The sequence below is a fragment of the Salmo trutta genome, chromosome 28 (assembly GCF_901001165.1).
Source record: "Salmo trutta chromosome 28, fSalTru1.1, whole genome shotgun sequence".
NCBI classification, from domain to species: domain Eukaryota; kingdom Metazoa; phylum Chordata; class Actinopteri; order Salmoniformes; family Salmonidae; genus Salmo; species Salmo trutta.
Window position 1 is genome coordinate 4,390,684 of NC_042984.1, and position 27,929 is coordinate 4,418,612.

General features: G+C 44.9%; 1 protein-coding gene across 1 annotated transcript in view; it reads right to left on the bottom strand.

The window, feature by feature from the left end:
• LOC115165295 (transcription elongation factor A protein 2) overlaps positions 1–21,331 on the bottom strand; it is a 36,927-nt gene extending 15,596 nt beyond the window's left edge. Inside the window, exons 1-5 of the mRNA XM_029718339.1 lie at positions 21,051–21,331; positions 13,918–13,980; positions 13,645–13,750; positions 7,923–8,019; positions 7,438–7,592 (exon numbers count right to left, since the gene is read on the bottom strand). Coding sequence (XP_029574199.1) covers positions 7,438–7,592; positions 7,923–8,019; positions 13,645–13,750; positions 13,918–13,980; positions 21,051–21,119 — 490 coding nt within the window. The 5' untranslated portion in view covers positions 21,120–21,331. The remainder of the gene's footprint in view (positions 1–7,437; positions 7,593–7,922; positions 8,020–13,644; positions 13,751–13,917; positions 13,981–21,050) is intronic.
• Between the last annotated feature and the right edge of the window lie 6,598 nt (positions 21,332–27,929).

Genomic DNA, 27,929 nt, shown 5'->3' on the forward strand with positions numbered 1-27,929 from the left:
CGTTACTCGAGGTATAACAAAACACTACCATGTTTTCCTATCTATCTAAGGTCTCCCTTCTATTAAAACGGTGGTTGTATAAAAATATTTCACTACAAAAGTGGTTAAATTAATAGATTGTGACACATCTTTAACTTATAAAGTGCAGAATAATAGTTTCTGGCTGAAGAGGAGGCACGGCACATAAGGTCATATAACCCAATATTACATTTACGTAATTTAGCAGACGCTCTTATCCAGAGCGACTTACAAATTGGTGCATTCACCTTATGATATCCAGTGGAACAACCACTTTACAATAGTACATCTAAATGGGGGGGGGTTAGAAGGATTACTCTATCCTATCCCAGGTATTCCTTAAAGAGGTGGGGTTTCAGGTGTCTACGGAAGGTGGTGATGACTCCGTTGTCCTGGCTAAAATGTGGAATACAAGTAGTCATTTGTTGGCACTACATACACAAACAACCAACGTTAGGATATCTTAACACATCTAGGAAATAGAGACCTGTAAACACAGATTAAAAAAATTGGTTGGAAATATCAACTATGAATGTTTATGATGAATGGTAAACTTCACTCTTTGGTAGCTGTTCAATAGACCATTTTCTAAATGTTGCTTTCATTCAGTGCTGTATGGTCCTGCATGATATAAATGCATACAGTTACATTATATTTGTTTATGTTGTGGTTATTGTAATTAGCTTTAAGGCAAGTGGGCTCAGACACTTAAAACTGACAAAATAAATTTCAGTCAAAAGTTCCTCTGTGGATTTTATATGTTTATCCCCTATTCTTGCAATTACGTTAGGGGGGGCCCCCCGTAGATTTGACTCCAAATCCATTATGGCCTCCAAAATCCAATATGGCTGCCAAACTACCATTAAAAAGTGGTTTAATCATCTGTATACACTGAGTATACAAAACATTAAGAACACAAGGCTGCAGACTCAGAGCATACGCTGACCAGCTGACAAGTGTCTTCACTGTCATGTTCAACCTCTCCCTGACCGAGTCTGTAAGAACTACATGTTTCAAGCAGACCCACCATAGTCCCTGTGTCCAACTGACTAAATGACTATCGCCCCGTAGCACTCACATCTGTCGTCATAAAATACTTTGAAAGGCTGGCCATGGCTCACATCAACGACATTATCCCAGACACCCACTCCGATTCGCATTTCGCCTCAACAGATCCACAGATGACACAATCTCTATGGCCCTCCACACTGCCCTCTCCCACCTGGACAAGAGGAACACCTATGTGAGAATGCTGTTAATTTACTACAGCTCAGCATTCAACACCATAGTGCCCTCAAAGCTCATCACTAAGCTAAGGATCCTGGGACTAAACACCTCCCTCTGCAACTGGAAACTGGACTTCTTGACGGGCCGCCCCCAGGTGGTGAAGGTAGGCAACAACACATCTCCCACGCTGACCCTCAGGGGCCTTCTTAAGTTTGCTGACGACACAGAGTTGGTAGGCCTGATCACAGATGACGATGACAGCCTATAGGGAGGAGGTCAGAGACCTGGCAGCGTGGTGCCAGGACCAACAACCTCTCCCTCAACGTCAGCAAGACAAAGGAGCTGATCGTGGATTACAGGAAATGGAGGGCGAAGCACGCCCCTATGGACATTGACGGGGCTGTAGTGTAGCTGGTCGAGAGCGTCAAGTTTCTCTGTGTCCACATCACTAAGGATCTATCATGGTCCATACAGTCAAAAAGAGGGTATGTTTCTTCTTTCAGGAGGCTGAAAAGATTTGGCCTCAGATCCTCAAAAAAATGTAACTCGATTGAGAGAATCTTAACTGACTACATCACTGCTTGGCATCTGACAGCAAGGTGCTTCAATTGCGCCTCTCCAATGTCAATGCCATCCTAAAAATCTCCCAGAACTCTCCTTGATATTCCCCCTTCCATCATCAGTCCTCCTCTCAGCCCGTTACTACAGACAGAGGCACCGTGGAACTGGACGTCCACATTTTAGGAGGCCATTCAAAAGCCAAAAAGCTGTCTGGAAATTGCTGGTGTACATTGTCCTCCTATATATCCATGTACCAACCAGGGCTGCCCAGCCTATGTGACACCTGAACTGGACGAGAGCTTATGCTAGGGTGACTCATGCATTGGTCTGTGCAGTAATCCCAACATCCCTATAAGGACATATGCCATTTATGACAAATAAGAAGGACCCTTGGATGGTAGAACTTGCTGTATGTGATCGTTTTATGGTGATCGTTTTATGGTGGCTAGGGATTGACTGTGAGAAAGCGGTCTTTATGCATCATGCTTGATCTTCCCTGCGCTTGTCTTCACTGTGGCTCAGTTGGTAGATCATGGTGTGTGCAACGCCAGGGTTGTGGGTTTGATTCCCACAGGGGGGCCAGTACAATTTTTTTTTTTTTAAATGCATGAAATGAAATGTATGTATTCACAACTGTAAGTCGCTCTGGATAAGAGCGTCTGTTAAATGACTAAAATGTAAATGTGATCCACCTCTTCTGCAACTCTTTTACTGTCCAGGGATCATCTTCAGTATATGTGTGGAGTTGAACCAACACTTCTTAGTCATAGTCTCTGACTTAGCTACACTTTAACTAGCCTCTAAGTAATCTGAGGTCCCCTTCCCTCTCCACACGTCCTGCTGGCCGTGCCCCCGGTCCATAATCACCCACACTTAATATCGGTCAAATTATCATTATGTAAAGGTACTTCTGTTTTATATTTGTAATACAATTGCAAAACTTTTTTAAATACTCTTTTTTCGCTTTGTGATTATGGGGTATTGTGTGTAGATTGATGGGGGGGGGGGGGGGGGGGGGGGGGAATTATTTAAACCATTTTAGAATAAAGCCGTAATGTAACTGTCACGTCCTGACCCTCGTAAGATGTCATTTTCTATAGTAGAGTAGGTCAGGGCGTGACAGGGGGTGTTTTGTGTTTTTCTATTTCTATGTTTAGTTCTAGTTTTTCTATTTCTATGTTGGGGTTGTTTGGTGTTGATCTCCAATTGGAGGCAGCTGGTCCTCGTTACCTCTAATTGGAGATCATATTTAAGTTGGGGTTTGTCTATGGGGTTTTGTGGGTAGTTGTTTTGTGAGTTTCACCTGACGGAACTGTTGGCTGTCGTTTTGTTGTTTTTTTGTTTGTTTAAGTGTTATAATTAAAGTAAACATGAGCACTCTACACGCCGCGCCTTGGTCCCCTTTATACGACGCGTTACAGTAACAAAATGTGGAAAAAAGAGTGAGGGGTCTGAATACTCTCCGAATGGACTGTGTGTGTTTACAGGTTTATATTTCCTAGATGCATTAAGATTTTCCTAATGTTGTTTGTTTGTATTTGTAAGGCAGACAATTGACTATTTGTATTCCAAAGTTTTTAGCAATATCAGAGCTTTCAATATAGGGTTACATGACCTTATGTTGACCACGGTCCCTCCAGCCAGGCATTATTTTGTACCGTTTGAGTTAAATGGGTGTCGCAATATCTATTGAATCACTTTTACAGTAAAATATCTTTACACAACAACATTTATACCTCGGGAAGACGGGTATCTCAACATTTAACTGGTCTACAGTGCCTTGCAAAAGTATTCATCCCCCTTGGTGTTTTTCCTATTTTGTTGCATTATAACCTGTAATTTAAATGGATTTTTATTTTGGATTTCATGTAATGGATATACACAAAATAGTCCAAATTAGTGAAGTGAAATGAAAAAAATTACGTGTTTCAAAAAATTTGAATATAGTAAAAAACTGGAAAGTGGTGTGTGCTAATGTATTCACCCCCTTGGCTATGAAGCCCCTAAATAAGATCTGGTGCAACCAATTACCTTCAGAAGTCACATAATTAGTTCAATAAAGTCCTCCTGTGTGCAATCTAAGTGTCACATGATCTGTCACATGATCTCAGTATATATACACCTGTTCTGAAAGGCCCCAGAGTCTGCAACACTACTAAGCAAGCAGCACCATGAAGACCAAGGAGCTCTCCAAACAGGTCAGGGACAAAGTTGTGGAGAAGTACAAATCAGGGTTGGTTATAAAACAATACCTGAAACTTTGAACATCCCACGGAGCACCATTAAATCCATTATTAAAAAATGGAAAGAATATGGCACCACAACAAACCTGCCAAGAGAGGGCCGCCCACCAAAACTCACGGACCAGGCAAGGAGGGCATTAATCAGAGAGGCAACAAAGAGACCAAAGATAACCCTGAAGGAGCTGCAAAGCTCCACAGTGGAGATTGGAGTATCTGTCCATAGGACCACTTTAAGCCGTACACTCCACAGAGCTGGGCTTTACGGAAGAGTGGCCAGAAAAAAAGCCATTGCTTAAAGAAAAAAATAAGCAAACACTTTTGGTGTTCACCAAAAGGCATGTGGGAGACTCCTCAAACATATGAAAGAAAGTACTCTGGTCAGATGAGACTAAAATTGAGCTTTTTGGCCAGCAAGGAAAACGCTATGTCTGGCGCAAACCCAACACCTCCCATCACCCCGAGAACACCATCCCACAGTGAAGCATGGTGGTGGCAGCATCATGCTGTGGGGATGTTTTTCATAGACAGGGACTGGGAAACTGGTCTGAATTGAAGGAATGATAGATGGTGGTAAACACAGTGAAATTCTTGAGGGAAACCTGTTTCAGTCTTCCAGAGATTTGAGACTGGGACGGAGGTTCACCTTCCAGCAGGACAATGACCCTAAGCATACTGCTAAAGCAACACTCAAGTGGTTTAAGGGGAAAAATGTAAATGTCTTGGAATGGCCTAGTCAAAGCCCAGACCTCAATCCAATTGAGAATCTGTGGTATGACTTAAAGATTGCTGTACACCAGCGGAACCCATCCAACTTGAAGGAGCTGGAGCAGTTTTGCCTTGAAGAATGGGCAAAAATCCCAGTGGCTAGATGTGCCAAGCTTATAGAAACACACCCCAAGAGACTTGCAGCTGTAATTGCTGCAAAAGTTGGCTCTACAAAGTATTGACTTTGGGGGGTGAATAGTTATGCACTCTCAAGTTCAGTTTTTTGTCTTATTTCTTGTTTGTTTCACAATAAGACATATTTTCCATCTTCGAAGTGGTAGGCATGTTGTGTAAATGAAATGATACAAACCCCCCCAAAATCCATTTTAATTCCAGGTTGTAAGGCAACAAAATAGGAAAAATGTCACGGGGGGGTGAATACTTTCACAAGCCACTGTATTAGTTTTTACCACAAATTTCACATTCATTTAAAATTGGCCCTCCAGCCACCCCATACCTCAGATCCCCCTTGTGATTGGGCTCTGTTACACCCACAGAATGCCTTCAGAAAGTATTCATACCCCTTGACTTATTCAACATTATGTTGTGTTACAGACTGAATTCAAAATGGATTCCATGTTTTAGAATTCTACACACAGTGAAAACATGTTTTTATTAACATTTTCAAATGTATTGAAAATTAACTGAAGATCGATCTAATTTCCATGTATTCACACCCCTGAGTCAATACATGTTAGAATAACCTTTGGTAGCGATTACAGCTGTGAAGTCTCTAAGAGCTTTGCACACCTGGATTGTACAATATTTGCACATTATTCTTTTAAAAATTCTTCCAAGCTCTGTCAAATTGGTTGTTGATCATTACTAGACAACCATTTTCTGGTCTTGCCATAGATTTTCAAGATGATTTAAATCAAAACTGTAACTAGGCCACTCCAAAACATTCAGGGTCTTCTTGGTAAGCAATTCCAGTGTAGATTTGGCCTTGTGTTTTGGGTTGTTGTCCTGCTGAAAGGTGAATTAATCTCCCAGTGTTTGGTGGAAAGCAGACTTTCAGTCTTTTTTCCTCTAGGATTTTGCATGTGCTTAGATCTATTCAGTTTCTTTTTATCCTAAAGAACTCCCTAGTTCTTGCCGATGACAAGCATACCCATAACATGATGCAGCCACCACCACGCTTGAAAATATGACGAGTGGTACTCAGTGATCTGTTGTATTTGCCTCAAACATCTTTCTATTCAGGACATAGAGATAATTTCTTTGCAATATTTTCTGCAGTTTTACTTTAGTGCCTTATTGCAAACAGAATGCAAGTTTTGGATATTTTTATTCTGTACAGGCTTCCTTCTTTTCACTGTCATTTAGGTTAGTATTGTAGACTAACTACAATTCAACTATGTAACTGTTTTAAAGTCACCATTGGCCTCATGGTGAAATCTCTGAGCGGTTTCCTTCCTCTCCGGCAACCAAGTTAGGAAGGACGCTAGTGTCTTTGTATTGTCTGGGTGTATTGATAATGCATCCAAAGTGTAATTAATAACTTCATCATGCTTTTTTTAACCAATAGGTGCCCTTCTTTACGAGACATTGGAAAACCTCCCTGGTATTTGTGATTAAATGTGTTTGATATTCACTGCTCGACTGAGGGACCTTACAGATACTTGTATGTGTGGGGTACAGAGATGAGGTAGTCGTTAAAAAAATCCTGTTAATCTCTTATTGCGCACAGAGTAAGTCCATGCAACATATGGCCAAAAGTATGTGGACACCCCTTCAAACTATTGCTGACAGGTGTATAAAATCGAGCACACAGTCATGCAATCTCCATAGACAAACATTAGCAGTAGAATGGCCCTACTGAAGAGCTCTGTGACTTTCAACGTGGCACAGTCCAACAAGTCAGTTCCTCAAATTTCTGCCCTGCTAGAGCTTCCCCCGGTCAAATGTAAGTGCTGTTATTGTTAAGTCGAAACGTCCAGGAGCAACAACGGCTCAGCCACAAAAGTGGCAGGCCACACCAGCTCACAGAACGGGACCACCGAGTGCTGAAAAATCCTCTGTCCTCAGTTGCAACACTCACGACAGAGTTCTAATCTGCCTCTGGAAGCAACATCAGCACTAGAACTGTTCGTCATGATATTATAGACAATTCTGTGCTTCCAACATTGTGGCAACAGTTTGGGGAAGGCCCTTTCCTGTTTCAGCATGACAATGCCCCCTTGCACAACGCGAGGTCCATACAAAAATGGTTTGTCAAGATCTGTGTGGAAGAACTTAACTGGCCTGCACAGAGCCCTGACCTGTAGTGTATACGACTTGTTAAGCACATTTTTACTCCTGAACTTATTTAGGCTTGCCATAACAAAGGGGTTGAATACTTATTCACTCAAGACATTTCAGCTTTTAATTTTTAATTTAAGTGTAAACAATTCTAAAAACATTATTCCACTTTGACATTATGGGGTATTGTGATGTCATTATGGGGTATTGTGATGTCATTATGGGGTATTGTGATGTCATTATGAGGTATTGTTTGTAGACCAGAGACACAAAATCTCAATTTAAGTCAAGGGGTATGAATACTTTCTGAAGGCATTGTATAAACCTATACAGCTCTGGAATGTGCCGATAATGGCAGCCATCTTGGTAGGGTCTGTCTCACCGTCGGTCTGCAGGGCAGCCACCAGCAGCTCTCGGCACTTTGTGCGTACGCTGTCAGTGGTGACGGGAGTAGGAGGGAAGGAGGTGAACTTTAGGGTGGTGGGGGTCGTAGGTGTGGTGGGAGTCTTCGGGGGCTCCGGCTGTTCTTGTTTCTTACTAGAGGGTAGACAAGCGGGTGACAGCGAGAAGAAAGTGTTACATTGTGTTATGAGTCACCCTGATCCTTCCATTTATTCTGACTGGGTATCAAACCGCCGTCGTCTTACCTACCCGACCCAAGTATTTTGGGCTCAAGCTAGATTACCCATCACCAACGAGTAGTTCATTGAACCACCTATGCAACATATGACTCCACATTAGCCCGCTGAGCTAAAGCCTAGGCATTAGTTCATGGAGCTCACATAAGTCTTCAGAGCTCAGACAAGGTGATTCACAGGAACTACCTCTGGTATAGGACTGACACTCGGGTTGGGCACGGCGTCTCACCTCCGGTCGCTGGATCCAGGACTGTCCTTGGACGTCGATGACCTCAGAGGAGAGCCCTCCCTCCTCTTCTCCTCCACAGCTTTCCCCTCAGCACCGTCTGTAGACACACACAGTCAGCTGATTCATATCTATATAGGTGATGCTTCAACATTTACATAATAGTACCTGGAGGAAAATTAGGGAGGTTTTTGCTTTTTAAATTTTAGTCAAGATGAGGGTTTAGTATTTTATTTATTTTTTATTTATCATCTAGTCCAATTAATTTGTAATAGATGAAATGTCAAAATGTCAGTGTTTTAGTACTTTAGTTGCTTATGAGGCTATATATCAATGTGCATAATACCACCCTTCTTCTCTGATTCTCCACTGGGAAATATCAAGTGTGCCTATAGGCTAGTTAGAGTGGTCTCAGTCACATGATCCACGGCCTATAGGCCAGTTAGAGTGGTCTCAGTCACATGATCCACAGCCTATAGGCTAGTTAGAGTGGTCTCAGTCACATGATCCACGGCCTATAGGCCAGTTAGAGTGGTCTCAGTCACATGATCCACAGCCTATAGGCTAGTTAGAGTGGTCTCAGTCACATGATCCACAGCCTATAGGCTAGTTAGAGTGGTCTCAGTCACATGATCCACGGCCCAAATGCCAGTTAGAGTGGTCTCAGTCACATGATCCACGGCCTATAGGCCAGTTAGAGTGGTCTCAGTCACATGATCCACAGCCTATAGGCTAGTTAGAGTGGTCTCAGTCACATGATCCACAGCCTATAGGCTAGTTAGAGTGGTCTCAGTCACATGATCCACAGCCTATAGGCTAGTTAGAGTGGTCTCAGTCACATGATCCACAGCCTATAGGCTAGTTAGAGTGGTCTCAGTCACATGATCCACAGCCTATAGGCTAGTTAGAGTGGTCTCAGTCACATGATCCACAGCCTATAGGCTAGGAAGGCCTAGTCCAATAAACTCATTATTTTGCAGACGGACTAGCCTGTAGCCTATGTTCTGTTCAGTATGAGAATGAGAGCGCGAAGACGAGGAGGGCCAAAGCTCAACTTTGATAGCTTGCTACTACTATAGTACATTTTTATTAAAAACAATGTTTCTTTCCCATGATGTATTTATCATAGTTATTGACCTCACGATAAGCCAGATACTTTACACTGAGTATATAAAAACATTAAGAACACCTGCTCTTCTATGACATAGCTTTCACCTGGTCAGTCTGTGATCCCTTATTGATGCCACTTGTTAAATCCACTTCAAATCAGTGTAGATGAAGGGAAGGAGACAGGTTAAAGAAGGATTTCTAAGCATTGAGACAATTGAGACATGGATTGTGTATCTGTGCTATTCAGAGGGCGAATGGGCAAGACTAAATATTAAAGTGCCTTTGAACGGAGTATGGTAGTAGGTGCCAGACGGACCGGTTTGTGTCAAGAACTGCAACGCTGCTGGGTTTTTCACGCTCAACAGGTTCTCGTGTGTATCAAGAATGGTCCACCACCCAAAGGAAATCCAGCCAACTTGACTCTGGGACGCATTGGGAGTCAACATGGGCCAGCATACCTGTGGAAAGCTTTCGACACTTTGTAAAGTCCATGCCCCGATGAATTGAGGCTGTTCTGAGGGGGGTTGCGATTCAATATTAGGAAGGTGTTCCTAATGTTTGGTAAACTCGATCTATATTGTGGTGAAGGAAACTTAAAGCAGCAGCCACTGCACAATCAATCAGAAATGGACAGCTCATGGTGCTGAAAGTAGACATAATTACATTTCGGCAGTCCTCATTTTAACGAAGACTTTACTAAATAACAAGAGGGCTTTTGTGTTGGAGGCTATTTATTCCTACAGGAGAAATAAGAGGAAGTCCGACCCGTTAAGACAGATGAAACTAGGCTATAGGTTGATATATCCATAGATGTGTTAGTCAATTCCTCTACCCACCATGCACTCTTTAACTAGCCTACCTCTGTTTCAGCGAAGGGCTGTTAGTTAAAACCCAAGACTGGTATTGAGGGGGTATGTGGGGGTATGCCATAGGTCTACCTTTTATCAAAGAAAATGTCAACAAGTACAGGCATAAACCTTGCTAGCGTAAGATTTTTTAAGAAAGCAAAAAACAGATCCGATAAATATATAAAGTGATCTATAACAGTGACTTGGTCCGCGATGCTTCAAGGCTACAAAACAAGTTGTAAAATACCCGGGAAAGACATGACTCCAATGCATATGGGGATATCATTGTTTGGTTTGACATCGAGGCTGAGCTTTACAACCCTTCTGGAGCCAAGGAGACAACACACGGACTAATTCTGTCACTATCAATTGATCAAAAGCTATTCACTTCCTGTACAATAGAAGACGTTGTGACTGTCTCTCGTTGGGTTAAACCACGGAAGAAGAGTAGCCAGCAGTTAAAGCTGACATTTTCCTGCGTCGGTAGACCTACCCTGTCTGGGGTGGAAAGGTAGGCCTACTCTGTCTGGGGTGGAAAGGTAGGCCTACCCTGTCTGGGGTGGAAAGGTAGGTCTACTCTGTCTGGGGTGGAAAGGTAGGTCTACTCTGTCTGGGGTGGAATGGTAGGTCTACTCTGTCTGGGGTGGAAAGGTAGGCCTACCCTGTCTGGGGTGGAAAGGTAGGTCTACTCTGTCTGGGGTGGAAAGGTAGGCCTACTCTGTCTAGGGTGGAAAGGTAGGCCTACTCTGTCTGGGGTGGAAAGGTAGGCCTACTCTGTCTGGGGTGGAAAGGTAGGCCTACTCTGTCTGGGGTGGAATGGTAGGCCTACTCTGTCTGGGGTGGAATGGTAGGCCTACTCTGTCTGGGGTGGAATGGTAGGCCTACTCTGTCTGGGGTGGAAAGGTAGGCCTACTCTGTCTGGGGTGGAAAGGTAGACCTACTCTGTCTGGGGTGGAATGGTAGACCTACTCTGTCTGGGGTGGAAAGGTAGGTCTACTCTGTCTGGGGTGGAAAGGTAGGTCTACTCTGTCTGGGGTGGAAAGGTAGACCTACTCTGTCTGGGGTGGAATGGTAGACCTACTCTGTCTGGGGTGGAAAGGTAGGTCTACTCTGTCTGGGGTGGAAAGGTAGGTCTACTCTGTCTGGGGTGGAAAGGTAGGTCCTACTCTGTCTGGGTGGAATGGTAGACCTACTCTGTCTGGGGTGGAAAGGTAGGTCTACTCTGTCTGGGGTGGAAAGGTAGGTCTACCATGTCTGGGGTGGAAAGGTAGGTCTACCCTGTCTGGGGTGGAAAGGTAGGTCTACCCTGTCTGGGGTGGAAAGGTAGGTCTACCCTGTCTGGGGTGGAAAGGTAGGTCTACTCTGTCTGGGGTGGAAAGGTAGGACTACTCTGTCTGGGGTGGAAAGGTAGGTCTACTCTGTCTGGGGTGGAAAGGTAGGACTACTCTGTCTGGGGTGGAAAGGTAGGTCTACTCTGTCTGGGGTGGAAAGGTAGGTCTACTCTGTCTGGGGTGGAAAGGTAGGCCTACTCTGTCTGGGGTGGAAAGGTAGGACTACTCTGTCTGGGGTGGAAAGGTAGGTCCTACTCTGTCTGGGGTGGAAAGGTAGGACTACTCTGTCTGGGGTGGAAAGGTAGGCCTACTCTGTCTGGGGTGGAAAGGTAGACCTACTCTGTCTGGGGTGGAAAGGTAGACCTACTCTGTCTGGGGTGGAAAGGTAGGACTACTCTGTCTGGGGTGGAAAGGTAGACCTACTCTGTCTGGGGTGGAAAGGTAGACCTACTCTGTCTGGGGTGGAATGGTAGGCCTACTCTGTCTGGGGTGGAAAGGTAGGTCTACTCTGTCTGGGGTGGAAAGGTAGACCTACTCTGTCTGGGGTGGAATGGTAGGCCTACTCTGTCTGGGGTGGAATGGTAGGCCTACTCTGTCTGGGGTGGAATGGTAGGCCTACTCTGTCTGGGGTGGAAAGGTAGGCCTACTCTGTCTGGGGTGGAAAGGTAGGCCTACTCTGTCTGGGGTGGAAAGGTAGGTCTACTCTGTCTGGGGTGGAAAGGTAGACCTACTCTGTCTGGGGTGGAATGGTAGGCCTACTCTGTCTGGGGTGGAATGGTAGGCCTACTCTGTCTGGGGTGGAATGGTAGGCCTACTCTGTCTGGGGTGGAAAGGTAGGTCTACTCTGTCTGGGGTGGAATGGTAGGCCTACTCTGTCTGGGGTGGAATGGTAGGCCTACTCTGTCTGGGGTGGAATGGTAGGCCTACTCTGTCTGGGGTGGAATGGTAGGCCTACTCTGTCTGGGGTGGAAAGGTAGGTCTACTCTGTCTGGGGTGGAATGGTAGGCCTAACTTCTGAAAGTACCTTGCTCAGATTCCTAATGACGTCTCAGATGTAATTATTTGCAAACAGGGACAGTTGTATCGCAAACAAGACACAGTGATTTGGCCTTGGAGAAGTATGATGAGATGAACACATAGGCCTCTCTCTCGGTCTATTCTTAGCCTGGAATTTCAGTCATTTGTGTGGTATTAAAAAAAAGTTTCTGCTAATATGTAAAATGCATGAAATGTTTATAAAAAGCATTTTTTTCTTGGGCCTGCAAATACTATGATAGTAAAAGCATTGCATGAATCTATCAAGGAGATCTTTCCAACCTACTCTTGTCCACGGTGGTCTGCAAACCCACAACCTTCTGGCTCACAGCCATGTGTATTATCAAAATTCCTGTGTTGCCACGTAATGCTTAAAGGACGAAGGACAGTTTCTAAAACTGCATATCTAAGGCTCTAGTCTGTTCAAGAAGTCAGGTTAAATGGAAGACATGTTCTCTGCCATCCACTTTATGTTTTAATTACTAATTTTGGGTAAAGGGGAGGGTCACTTTGTTTTACCCCAATGCGTTCAGAGAGGATTTAGGTTAAATATACTTTGCTGAAGGGAGAGACATCCATTTCCATTTCAGAGAGGTCAGATTTTCTAATCAAGTTCACTCCCTTAGAAACATGCTTCCTGTTTGGACTTCTTAAACTATAGTTGTTGTATTACTGTATTATAATAAGTATCCATTACGGTCTCTCTAGATCAGACAGGATCCCACCTGTCCAGTACAGACACACCAACAGACAGACACCACGTTTCACAGGTATAAGGCAGACCCTACAGGTATAAGGCAGACCCTACAGGTATAAGGCAGACCCTACAGGTATAAGGCAGACCCTACAGGTATAAGGCAGACCCTACAGGTATGAGGCAGACCCTACAGGTGTGAGGCAGACCCTACAGGATATAAGGCAGACCCTACAGGTGTGAGGCAGACCCTACAGGTATAAGGCAGACCCTACAGGTGTGAGGCAGACCCTACAGGTATAAGGCAGACCCTACAGGTATAAGGCAGACCCTACAGGTGTGAGGCAGACCCTACAGGTGTGAGGCAGACCCTACAGGTATAAGGCAGACCCTACAGGTGTGAGGCAGACCCTACAGGTATAAGGCAGACTCTACAGGTGTGAGGCAGACCCTACAGGTATAAGGCAGACCCTACAGGTATAAGGCAGACCCTACAGGTGTGAGGCAGACCCTACAGGTGTGAGGCAGACCCTACAGGTATAAGGCAGACCCTACAGGTATAAGGCAGACCCTACAGGTATAAGGCAGACCCTACAGGTGTGAGGCAGACCCTACAGGTATAAGGCAGACTCTACAGGTGTGAGGCAGACCCTACAGGTGTGAGGCAGACCCTACAGGTGTGAGGCAGACCTGCAGGACAAACTTACCCAATAGTTTCTTCCAGGACTTGATGAGTGACTTGGCCAGGGTCTGGACCTCTTCCTCTGAACTCTGCTTCCTCACAGCGTTCACTGACATACCGATCCTGGTGGACTAACAAACACATTGTGTATTAGCTTCATCGTTACAGTTCGTCAAAGCGTTCACGGATCCTGGTGGACTGACACCGGCATTGAGGAAAATAGTATTGATCATAGTAATACAATATTATTTTCTTCAGACAGAGGCCTACAGCAAGAGGAGAACAAGCTTAGGTCTACCTGTAGGGTCTCCAGAGACATGTTGGTGATCTGTAACTCCCTCAACAGATATATGGCACCGTCCTGTGAAGAAAGGAGATATTGACACCTGTTGAATTGAATGGATACTGTCTACAATAATGTAAATCTATTTTCAGTGAGCAAGCATATTCCAACACAATATTAGGCTAGAAACTATGATTTCAAAAATAAATTAAATCATTCAGGCCTATGGTGATACGGGAAAGATTTGTTGTTGTTTTTTAAAGGCGGGTGGGGCTTAATTTGGTCCGGTTAACGGTCAACGGTAACGGCAGGTCATCCATGAGGCAGGACTGATTGTGTATGGATTTATGAGGTTTATCTCCAGGTAAAATATTCTGGTTTCGCCTCCAGGCAGGGGTTGACAGAAGAGGTAGTGGCTTGATAAAAACAATATCCAGGCTCAAGGTTAGCTTATACACAGGGCAGCCTTTATGTGCCGGCCTTGGGGGGCCTGTCCTGCTCCAGCGAACCTCCTTAGAGGGCCTGTCCTGCTCTACCGTACCTCCTTAGAGGGCCTGTCCCGCTCTACCGTACCTCCTTGGAGGGCCTGTCCTGCTCTACCGTACCTCCTTGGAGGGCCTGTCCCGCTCTACCATACCTCCTTAGAGGGCCTGTCCCACACTACCGTACCTCCTTGGAGGGCCTGTCCTGCTCCAGCGTACCTCCTTGGAGGGCCTGTCCTGCTCCAGCGTACCTCCTTGGAGGGCCTGTCCTGCTCTACCGTACCTCCTTGGAGGGCCTCTACCGTACCTCCTTGGAGGGCCTGTCCTGCTCTACCGTACCTCCTTGGAGGGCCTCTACCGTACCTCCTTGGAGGGCCTGTCCTGCTCTACCGTACCTCCTTGGAGGGCCTGTCCTGCTCTACCGTACCTCCTTAGAGGGCCTGTCCTGCTCTACCGTACCTCCTTGGAGGGCCTCTACCGTACCTCCTTGGCCTTGGAGGGCCTGTCCTGCTCTACCGTACCTCCTTGGCCTTGGAGGGCCTGTCCCGCTCTACCGTACCTCCTTGGAGACACGGTCATTGTTATAATTGTAATATCACAAACAGTGTTATAACCAGTTTTAGGAGGGAATGTAATTTTTTTTGTTTATGGTTGCCCCCCTCCTCCCAACAGTAGGGCCTGCTCCCCTCCTCCTCCCAACAGTAGGGCCTGCTCCCCCCCTCCTCCCAACAGTAGGGCCTGCTCCCCCCTCCTCCCAACAGTAGGGCCTGCTCCCCCCCTCCTCCCAACAGTAGGGCCTGCTCCCCCCCCTCCTCCCAACAGTAGGGCCTGCTCCCCCCCTCCTCCCAACAGTAGGGCCTGCTCCCCCCCTCCTCCCAACAGTAGGGCCTGCTCCCCTCCTCCTCCCAACAGTAGGGCCTGCTCCCCTCTTCCCCCCAACAGTAGGGCCTGCTCCCCCTCCACCTCCCAACAGTAGGGCCTGCTCCCCTCCTCCTCCCAAAAGTAGGGCTGCTCCCCTCCTCCTCCCAACAGTAGGGCCTGCTCCCCTCCTCCTCCCAACAGTAGGGCCTGCTCCCCCCCTCCTCCCAACAGTAGGGCCTGCTCCCCTCCTCCTCCCAACAGTAGGGCCTGCTCCCCTCCTCCTCCCAACTACTCCCCTCCTCCTCCCAACAGTAGGGCCTCCTCCCCCCCTCCTCCCAACAGTAGGGCCTGCTCCCCTCCTCCTCCCAACTACTCCCCTCCTCCTCCCAACAGTAGGGCCTGCTCCCCCCCTCCTCCCAACAGTAGGGCCTACTCCCCTCCTCCTCCCAACAGTAGGGCCTGCTCCCCCTCCTCCTCCCAACAGTAGGGCCTGCTCCCCTCCTTCACCCAACAGTAGGGCCTGCTCCCCCCCTCCTCCCAACAGTAGGGCCTGCTCCCCTCCTCCTCCCAACAGTAGGGCCTGCTCCCCCTCCTCCTCCCAACAGTAGGCCCTGCTCCCCTCCTCCTCCCAACAGTAGGGCCTGCTCCCCTCCTCCTCCCAACAGTAGGGCCTGCTCCCCCTCCTCCCCCCAACAGTACGGCCTGCTCCCCTCCTCCCCCCAACAGTAGGGCCTGCTCCCCTCCTCCTCCCAACAGTAGGGCCTGCTCCCCTCCTCCCCCCAACAGTAGGGCCTGCTCCCCTCCTCCTCCCAACAGTAGGGCCTGCTCCCCTCCTCCTCCCAACAGTACGGCCTGCTCCCCTCCAGTACTGAGTCAATGTGCAGGGGTACGAGGTAATAACATGGCTATATACAGGGAGTACCAGTACTGAGTCAATGTGCAGGGGTACGAGGTAATAACATGGCTATATACCTGGGGTACCAGTACTGAGTCAATGTGCAGGGGTACGAGGTAATAACATGGCTATATACCTGGGGTACCAGTACTGAGTCAATGTGCAGGGGTACGAGGTAATAACATGGCTACATACACGGGGTACCAGTACTGAGTCAATGTGCTGGGGTACGAGGTAATAACATGGCTATATACACGCTGTACCAGTACTGAGTCAATGTGCAGGGGTACGAGGTTATAACATGGCTATATACCCGGGGTACCAGTACTGAGTCGATGCGCAGGGGTACGAGGTAATAACATGGCTATATACCTGGGGTACCAGTACTGAGTCAATGTGCAGGGGTACGAGGTAATAACATGGCTATATACCTGGGGTACCAGTACTGAGGCAATGTGCAGGGGTACGAGGTAATAACATGGCTATATACCCGGGGTACCAGTACTGAGTCAATGTGCTGGGGTACGAGGTAACATGGCTATATACCTGGGGTACCAGTACTGAGTCAATGTGCAGGGGTACAAGGTAACAACATGGCTATATACCTGGGGTACCAGTACTGAGTCAATGTGCAGGGGTATGAGGTAATAACATGGCTATATACCCGGGGTACCAGTACTGAGTCAATGTGCAGGGGTACGAGGTAATAACATGGCTATATACCTGGGGTACCAGTACTGAGTCAATGTGCAGGGGTACGAGGTAATAACATGGCTATATACAGGGAGTACCAGTACTGAGTCAATGTGCAGGGGTACGAGGTAATAACATGGCTATATACCTGGGGTACCAGTACTGAGTCAATGTGCAGGGGTACGAGTTAATAACATGGCTACATACACGGGGTACCAGTACTGAGTCAATGTGCTGGGGTACGAGGTAATAACATGGCTATATACACGCTGTACCAGTACTGAGTCAATGTGCAGGGGTACGAGGTAATAACATGGCTATATACCTGGGGTACCAGTACTGAGTCAATGTGCTGGGGTACGAGGTAATAACATGGCTATATACCTGGGGTACCAGTACTGAGTCAATGTGCTGGGGTACGAGGTAATAACATGGCTATATACCTGGGGTACCAGTACTGAGTCAATGTGCAGGGGTACGAGGTAATAACATGGCTATATACCTGGGGTACCAGTACTGAGTCAATGTGCTGGGGTACGAGGTAATAACATGGCTATATACCTGGGGTACCAGTACTGAGTCAATGTGCAGGGGTACGAGGTAATAACATGGCGATATACCTGGGGTACCAGTACTGAGTCAATGTGCAGGGGTACGAGGTAATAACATGGCTATATACCTGGGGTACCAGTACTGAGTCAATGTGCTGGGGTACGAGGTAATAACATGGCTATATACCTGGGGTACCAGTACTGAGTCAATGTGCAGGGGTACGAGGTAATAACATGGCTATATACCTGGGGTACCAGTACTGAGTCAATGTGCTGGGGTACGAGGTAATAACAAGGCTATATACCTGGGGTACCAGTACTGAGTCAATGTGCAGGGGTACGAGGTAATAACATGGCTATATACCTGGGGTACCAGTACTGAGTCAATGTGCAGGGGTACGAGGTAATAACATGGCTATATACCAGGGGTACCAGTACTGAGTCAATGTGCAGGGGTACGAGGTAATAACATGGCTATATACCCGGGGTACCAGTACTGAGTCAATGTGCTGGGGTACGAGGTAACATGGCTATATACCTGGGGTACCAGTACTGAGTCAATGTGCAGGGGTACAAGGTAACAACATGGCTATATACCTGGGGTACCAGTACTGAGTCAATGTGCAGGGGTATGAGGTAATAACATGGCTATATACCCGGGGTACCAGTACTGAGTCAATGTGCAGGGGTACGAGGTAATAACATGGCTATATACCTGGGGTACCAGTACTGAGTCAATGTGCAGGGGTACGAGGTAATAACATGGCTATATAATAGGGAGTACCAGTACTGAGTCAATGTGCAGGGGTATGAGGTAATAACATGGCTATATACCTGGGGTACCAGTACTGAGTCAATGTGCAGGGGTACGAGGTAACATGGCTATATACCTGGGGTACCAGTACTGAGTCAATGTGCAGGGGTACGAGGTAATAACATGGCTATATACCTGGGGTACCAGTACTGAGTCAATGTGCAGGGGTACAAGGTAACAACATGGCTATATACACAGAGTACCAGTACTGAGTCAATGTGCAGGGGTACGAGGTAATAACATGGCTATATACCCGGGGTACCAGTACTGAGTCAATGTGCAGGGGTACGAGGTAATAACATGGCTACATACCTGGGGTACCAGTACTGAGTCGTTGCGCAGGGGTACGAGGTAATAACATGGCTATATACCTGGGGTACCAGTACTGAGTCAATGTGCAGGGGTACGAGGTAATAACATGGCTATATACCCGGGGTACCAGTACTGAGTCAATGTGCTGGGGTACGAGGTAATAACATGGCTATATACCCGGGGTACCAGTACTGAGTCGTTGCGCAGGGGTACGAGGTAATAACATGGCTATATACCTGGGGTACCAGTACTGAGTCGTTGCGCAGGGGTACGAGGTAATAACATGGCTATATACCTGGGGTACCAGTACTGAGTCGTTGCGCAGGGGTACGAGGTAATAACATGGCTATATACCTGGGGTACCAGTACTGAGTCGATGCGCAGGGGTACGAGGTAATTGAGGTAGATATGTAACATATAACTAGGATTAAGGCATTAGGATAGATAATAAACAGCAGATAGTAAAGTTGATAACCAGCCTGTATAATTGCCTGAAACGAAAGTAATTTTACAGATATAAACAAAATGAAATAAATGATGGGGATGATGATGATGATGGGGGAGAAAGGGTGAGTTGATGACCCAGGGGAAGCAAACAATGTATAATTATGTAATCACCAATTGTGAATGGAAAAACAATTGTGGGCCATTCTATTGTAACGAGCCATTGAAATGATTATCTCTATGTATCAGTCCACCAAATCCAAGTTGTCTTATCATTTGGTGGTGCCCATATGACCCCCCACCAAATGAAACCTTGAGACAGGAGAGAAGAACGGACTGCTTTGGGCCGATTATCAGCACAAAATGTCATCACTAAGAGCGCAGGATCAAATAATAATAAAAAAAAACGAAATCAGCAACGCATCAGCTTTCGTTGTTTATGTGACATACTCCAACCGATAACTGACTATTTTTGACTTGGGTCATATCGACACGCTAATAATGATGTTTAGTCTACTGATGTTTTTATCATTTGACTGGGCGTCTTGCTGACCGGGCGTCTTTGTGGTCGGCGCATTTTATTTTGTGTCGTTATAGAAAGAAGCTGTTACCGCGTTCCAACACTTTCTCTTTCATAGTTGTAACTAAGGCACTCCGCGAATGTAATGTACTGAACACTTTCATGTTTTTACATGTCCTACAGTGAAATAAACGAATGAAAATGCTTGTGATATTTAAAATATGTATTCTAATGTTACCGAAGACCTTAAAAGCACAACCAAATGATATGTTTTTTGCAATAGCGTATATGAAATGCATTAATTATACTATTAGCTTGAAAAAAAGAGCTCCTCTTAATGTTAATCATTTGATTTACTTGCACGCATAGGAGTTCCGTGACATGGAAATAAAATGCCCATCCAACTGATTCGTCCCGCTCTATACAGACATCATATCATCCCACTGATTAGCCTGCTTAGCCAAACGCTACACACATGGACTTTAGTTTATTCTTGAAGTAGGCAATGTAGCGAACAATACAGCAAACGAAATAATTCAGTTTGAGTCGTCAAAATAACGATTGGGCCTGAGTAATTCTGAGAACACGAGAGGCCGGGGATGTGTTGGTCAACCACTCATAAACAAATCCCCACCGTTAATGTAACACGGTTTCAATATCTATTATTACAACACACGCTGCAACACCGTAGCAAAGTGCAACAATTCATTTTCATTTCAAATCGACCGAGAAAAAAAAAATCTGCTATTTTTTTGTTTGTTTTGAGTTCAGAACAACCCGAACAACAAATAGCCAACACCTTTCAGTCGCTTTTCCAGAATGTTCGATGGCTACAAATGTGCATCACACCTACACCACTATACCCCTGCTATACCCCTGCTATATTCCTGCTATACCCCTGCTATACCCCTGCCATACCCCTGCCATACTCCTGCCATACCCCTGCCATACCCCTGCTATATTCCTGCCATACCCCTGCTATATTCCTGCCATACCCCTGCTATACCCCCTGCCATACCCCTGCCATACCCCTGCCATACTCCTGCCATACCCCTGCCATACCCCTGCTATACTCCTGCCATACCCCTGCTATATTCCTGCCATACCCCTGCTATACCCCCTGCCATACCCCTGCCATAGCCCTGCTATACTCCTGCCATACCCCTGCTATACTCCTGCTATAACCCTGCCATACCCCCTGCTATACCCCCTGCTATACTCCTGCCATACCCCTGCTATACTCCTGCTATAACCCTGCCATACCCCCTGCTATACCCCCTGCTATACTCCTGCCATACCCCTGCTATACTCCTGCTATAACCCTGCCATACCCCCTGCTATACCCCCTGCTATACTCCTGCCATACCCCTGCTATACCCCTGCCATACCCCCTGCTATACCCCTGCTATACCCCTGCCATACCCCCTGCTATACCCCCTGCTTGCTATATTCCTGCTACATTCCTGCTATACCCCTGCTATACTCCTGCACTGCCTGGCCTCTACCTGATGTATGATGCTGGCTGGGGGCGTTGGTCCAGCGTCCACTACCGCGCTAACTAACAAACTCAACTTACCGTGTTTTTCTTGTGCACCATTTTGTCCAGCTTTTTAGCAATGCGTTCGACCTCGTGGTCTTTCGCCATTTTGCTTGTATTTTTTTGTTGTTGCTTTTTTTGTATCTGCTCTTCTCTCCCGTTACGGATGAACCTCCATTTATGTTGAGAGACAAAAACAACCTCTATCGTCTCTTTCCTTTCCCTCACAGTCCTGAAAGCATCCACTTCTTCCCCCGCGGCGCTGGTTCCGACGACTGCTTCTTCTTCTTCAAGGTTTTATGGTAGACTACACCTATTGGTGTATTGCAGCGCCACCTACTGTACGGGGTATTGAAACAACAAATTCATTAATGAATGATCCAATATTCGACATCATACAAAAACAACAACAAAAAAAATCCCACTCATTCAGTCACAGTTGAAATCACGTCTCTAAATTAGACTCAGGATTCCTCCGCTCAGCCGCGCTCACAAATGACACCTGTTTTCTCTGTTTGTGTTGTGGAGTTGATAGCCAATGTCATAAAACGCTACAAAATCCACCTTCTTAATAACATGCGACATGTCAGGATCGCTCTGTTGACATGGAAGATTATCTGGTGTATCTACTCCGACTACCATTACTTCCTCAACTTCTCTCCCTTCTTACACTCTTATCACAGCATCTGGATATGAATCATGCTGGACAACGCTTATTCTCAACACCTGTCACCTTCAGCCTAACAGAAAACTTCAGAAATTCGTGTGCATGTTCACCACAACAAGTGCAGCATTTAGGCTCAGCTGGCATACGATACGACCTACAGTCGTACGTACACTTGACACATTACCAGCTATTTTGCATTTATCACACTGCAATGGGTTTGGGCACGAAGACTGTCACATGGGTACCTCTCAAAAAAACATAAATACAAATGAGAAGGGAATGGATGGAGCGGGCGTCCTCACTCCACCCACCATGCAGGTAAGTCAGTGCGCAACAAACACTTGATCCAATAATTTGAATATACCCTTTGCTTTTACTTCTAAAGCCAAACCAACTCTTAGGCGCCCTGCTTCGAAGATCCACACACACACAATACTGTCACGTCCTGGCCAGTATAAGGGTTAATTGTTATTGTAGTTTGGTCAGGGCGTGGCAAGAGGGTATTTGTTTTATGTGGTTCGGGGTGGTGTGTTTGTTAAAGGGCGTTTGATTTTATTATTTCTGGGTTTTGGTTTATGTTCTATGTTTAGGTATTTCTATGTTTAGTCGAGTGAGTGTATTTCTATGTTAGGTTAATGGGGGGGTTGGGACTCTCAATTGGAGGCAGGTGCTTCCTCGTTGCCTCTGATTGAGAGTCCTAAATATGGGTAATTGTTTGGTGTAGGTTTTGTGGGAGATTGTTACTTGTCTAGCGTGTGTGAGCCTGAGAAGACTGTTTCGTTGATCGTGAGTTCGTTTTGTTATTTTGGTGTTCATTTTGAGTTAATAAAAGTTCAAGATGAGCAACCACATACCTGCTGCATTTTGGTCCTCCTTTCCCAACGACAACCGTGACAAACACGTTACAAACCGATATCTTCTTACACACACAAACAAAAATAAAAAATGACCCCTCTTCTCTTCACTCTCATCAACGCAGCCTTATTCAACGCATTCACAATATTTAACAAAGACTTCGATCAGATATCTCAGGTAACAACATCGACCCAAAAGGTTAAAGGAATACAGAAAGTGAAAAAAAATGCACCACCAACTACCATCTATATACCCCTATTACACACCACCATCTATATTCCACTATTACACACCACCATCTATATACCACTATTACACACCACCATCTATATTCCACTATTACACACCACCATCTATATACCACTATTACACACCACCATCTATATACCACTATTACACACCACCACCTATATACCACTATTACACACCACCACCTATATACCACTATTACACACCACCACCTATATACCACTATTACACACCACCATCTATATACCACTATTACACACCACCATCTATATACCACTATTACACACCACCATCTATATACCACTATTACACACCACCATCTATATACCACTATTACACACCACCATCTATACACCACTATTACTATTACACACCACCATCTATATACCACTATTACACACCACCACCATCTATATACCACTATTACACACCACCATCTATATACCGCTATTACACACCACCACCTATATACCACTATTACACACCACCATCTATATACCACTATTACACACCACCACCTATATACCACTATTACACACCACCATCTATATACCACTAATACACACCACCATCTATATACCACTATTATATACCACCATCTATATACCACTATTACACACCACCACCTATATACCACTATTACACACCACCATCTATATACCACTATTACACACCACCATCTATATACCACTATTACACACCACCATCTATATACCACTATTACACACCACCATCTATACACCACTATTACTATTACACACCACCATCTATATACCACTATTACACACCACCACCATCTATATACCACTATTACACACCACCATCTATATACCACTATTACACACCACCACCTATATACCACTATTACACACCACCAACTATATACCACTATTACATAACATCATCTATATACCACTATTACACACCACCATCTATATACCACTATTACACACCACCAACTATATACCACTATTACTATTACACACCACCATCTATATACCACTATTACACACCACCATCTATATACCACTGTTACACACCACCACCTATATACCACTATTACACACCACCATCTATATACCACTGTTACACACCACCACCTATATACCACTATTACATACCACCATCTATATACCACTGTTACACACCACCACCTATATACCACTATTACACACCACCATCTATATACCACTATTACACACCACCATCTATATACCACTATTACACACCACCATCTATATACCACTATTACTATTACACACCACCAACTAACATCTATATACCTCTATTACACACCACCACCTATATACCACTATTACACACCACCATCTATACCACTATTACACACCACCATCTATATACCACTATTACACACCACCATCTATATACCACTATTACACACCACCATCTATATACCACTATTACACACCACCATCTATATACCACTATTACATACCACCACCACCTATATACCACTATTACACACCACCACCTATATACCACTATTACACACCACCATCTATATACCACTATTACACACCACCATCTATACACCACTATTACACACCACCATCTATATACCACTATTACACACCACCATCTATATACCACTATTACACACCACCATCTATATACCACTATTATACACCACCATCTAACATCTATATACCACTATTACACACCACCATCTATATACCACTATTACACACACCATCTATATACCACTATTACACACCACCATCTATATACCACTATTACACACCACCAACTATATACCACTATTACACACCACCATCTATATACCACTATTACACACCACCATCTATATACCACTATTACACACCACCATCTATATACCACTATTACACACCACCAACTATATACCACTATTACACACCACCATCTATATAACCACTATTTACACACCACCATCTATATACCACTTTTACACACCACCATCTATACACCACTATTACACACCACCATCTATATACCACTATTACACACCACCATCTATATACCACTATTACACACCACCATCTATATACCACTATTATACACCACCATCTAACATCTATATACCACTATTACACACCACCATCTATATACCACTATTACACACCACCATCTATATACCACTATTACACACCACCATCTATATACCACTATTACACACCACCAACTATATACCACTATTACACACCACCATCTATATACCACTATTACACACCACCAACTATATACCACTATTACACACCACCATCTATATACCACTATTACACACCACCATCTATATACCACTTTTACACACCACCATCTATATACCACTATTACACACCACCATCTATATACCACTATTACACACCACCAACTATATACCACTATTACACACCACCATCTATATACCACTATTACACACCGCCATCTATATACCACTATTACACACCACCATCTATATACCACTATTACACACCACCATCTATATACCACTATTACACACCACCATCTATATACCACTATTACTATTACACACCACCATCTATATACCACTATTACACACCACCATCTATATACCACTATTACACACCACCACCTATATACCACTATTACACACCACCATCTATATACCACTATTACACACCACCATATATATACCACTATTACACACCACCAACTATATACCACTATTACACACCACCAACTATTTACCACTATTACACACCACCACCTATATACCACTATTACACACCATCTATTTACCACTATTACACACCACCATCTATATACCACTATTACACACCACCAACTATATACCACTATTACTATTACACACCACCATCTATATACCACTATTACACACCACCATCTATATACCACTATTACACACCACCACCTATATACCACCAACTATATACCACTATTACACACCACCATCTATATACCACTATTACACACCACCAACTATATACCACTATTACACACCACCACCTATATACCACCAACTGCCTCAGCATTAGACCCACTGTTCCACTCTGACCCTGGTAACCTCAACCTGTCTCTCTTTTACTGGACACATCTTCTGATCCTTAGCAACACGAGCACCCCACAAGTGACACACACATATATATATATATATATATTTTTTCCCACCAATACTAGGTATTTCTTTGTCCCGTGACCTCTCACACATTCCTCACATGTCTGAATCTCCCTCCTATACACGGCTTCAAGATTACCATATGCTTGGCATGTGAAACACCTTAGTGGGTTATTTCTTACCAAAGCTATTTTGGAATAACTGACATATCCATAGATGCAGGAAGTATTTACATTTTAGTCATTTAGCAGACGCTCTTATCCAGAGCACTTAGAGTGCATACATTTTATTGCATTTTTAAATACTGGCCCCCCCGTGGGAATCAAACCCACAACCCTGGCATTGCAAGCGCCATGCTCTACCAACCGAGCTACAGTGGGACTAGTATGGGTGCTGAGGGTGCTGTAGCACCCCCTGATAAATAACAAATAAACATTTCTCCACCAAATTCATGCACTAGGCCTTTATCAGTCATGTAAGAGCAGAGTGGAGCAAACTACTCGTCAGCAGATCGGGAAGAAAGGCCTCTGAGTATTTTGTATGTTGCATTACAATGGGCTGAACAACACGTCAATGTGTTTTTGTAACAAATACTTTCAAATTTTTAATTTGTATTTTCAAAATGCAAAATACTTTTTAATACCATTTCTTTATAGCGTTTCACAACTTTGTGGCCCTTTTTTCACCAAAACAATGGTATCAAATGTCTGATGGCACTATGGTGTGATAATAGTGGTATGTAATAGTGGTATATTGTAGATGTATACATTTATGTAAAAAATTAACAATTGCAAAGCATGCTGAGCATTACTCTGATGAGCTCCGCGCCGAAACAAGAACAATGACAATACCCAGTGTGCTTTGCAGTTGTTAATTTTCATATATACATTTACATTAGATTTTGGTAATTTAGCAGACACTCTTATTCAGAGTGACAGTACATTCAACTCAGGTAGATAAACAACGACATATCACAGTCATAGCAATTAAGAACTGTCTGTAACCATTACTGTGAATGTTGTTGCTGTTCGGCTGGCCACATACAAATGTATTTTACAATACAAAAATACAGCCTTCCCTGTAGCTCAGTTGGTAGAGCATGGTGTTTGCAACGCCAGGGTTGTGGGTTTGACTCCCACGGGGGGCCAGCACAGGAAAAAAAAAATATGTATGAAATGAAATGTATGCATTCACTACTGTAAGTCGCTCTGGATAAGAGCGTCTGCTAAATTACTAAAATGTAAAATATTAATTAAATACAATACTTTGCAAAAGTAGACTTATAAGAAATCCTGCTATGCCCTCAGACGAACCATCAAACAAGCAAAGCATCAATACAGGATTAATATTGAATCCTTCTACACCGGCGCTGACGCTCGTCGGATGTGGTAACATCACAAAGCCGCTGGGCCAGACAGATTACCAGGATGTGTACTCAAAACATCAAGTGTCTTCACTGACATTTTCAATCTCTCCCTGAGAGATAATCTGTAATATCTACATGTTCCAAGCAGACCACCATAGTCCCTGTGTCCAAGGAAGCGAAGGTAACCTGTCTAAATGATTACCGCCCGTGGCACTCACATCGGTAGCCATGAAGTGCTTCGAAAGGCTGGTCATGGCTCACATCAACAGCATTATCCCAGAAACCCTAGACCCACTCCAATTTGCATAACGCCCCAACAGATCCACAGATGACACAATCTCAATCGCCCTCCACACTGCCCTTTCCCACCTGGACAAAAGGAAACCCTATGTGAGAATGCTGTTCATTGACTACAGCTCAGCGTTCAACACCATATTTTGCTGACGACAAAACAGTGGTAGGCCTGATCACTGACAATGATGAGACAGCCTCTAGGGAGGAGATCAGAGACCTGGCCGGGTGGTGCCAGGACAACAACCTCTCCCTCAATGTGAGCAAGACAAAGGAGCTGATCGTGGACTATAGGAAAAGGCGGGCCGAACAGTCCCCCATTAACATTGACTGGGCTGTAGTGGAGAGGGTCGAGAGTTTCAAGTTCCTTGGTGTCCACATCACCAACAATCT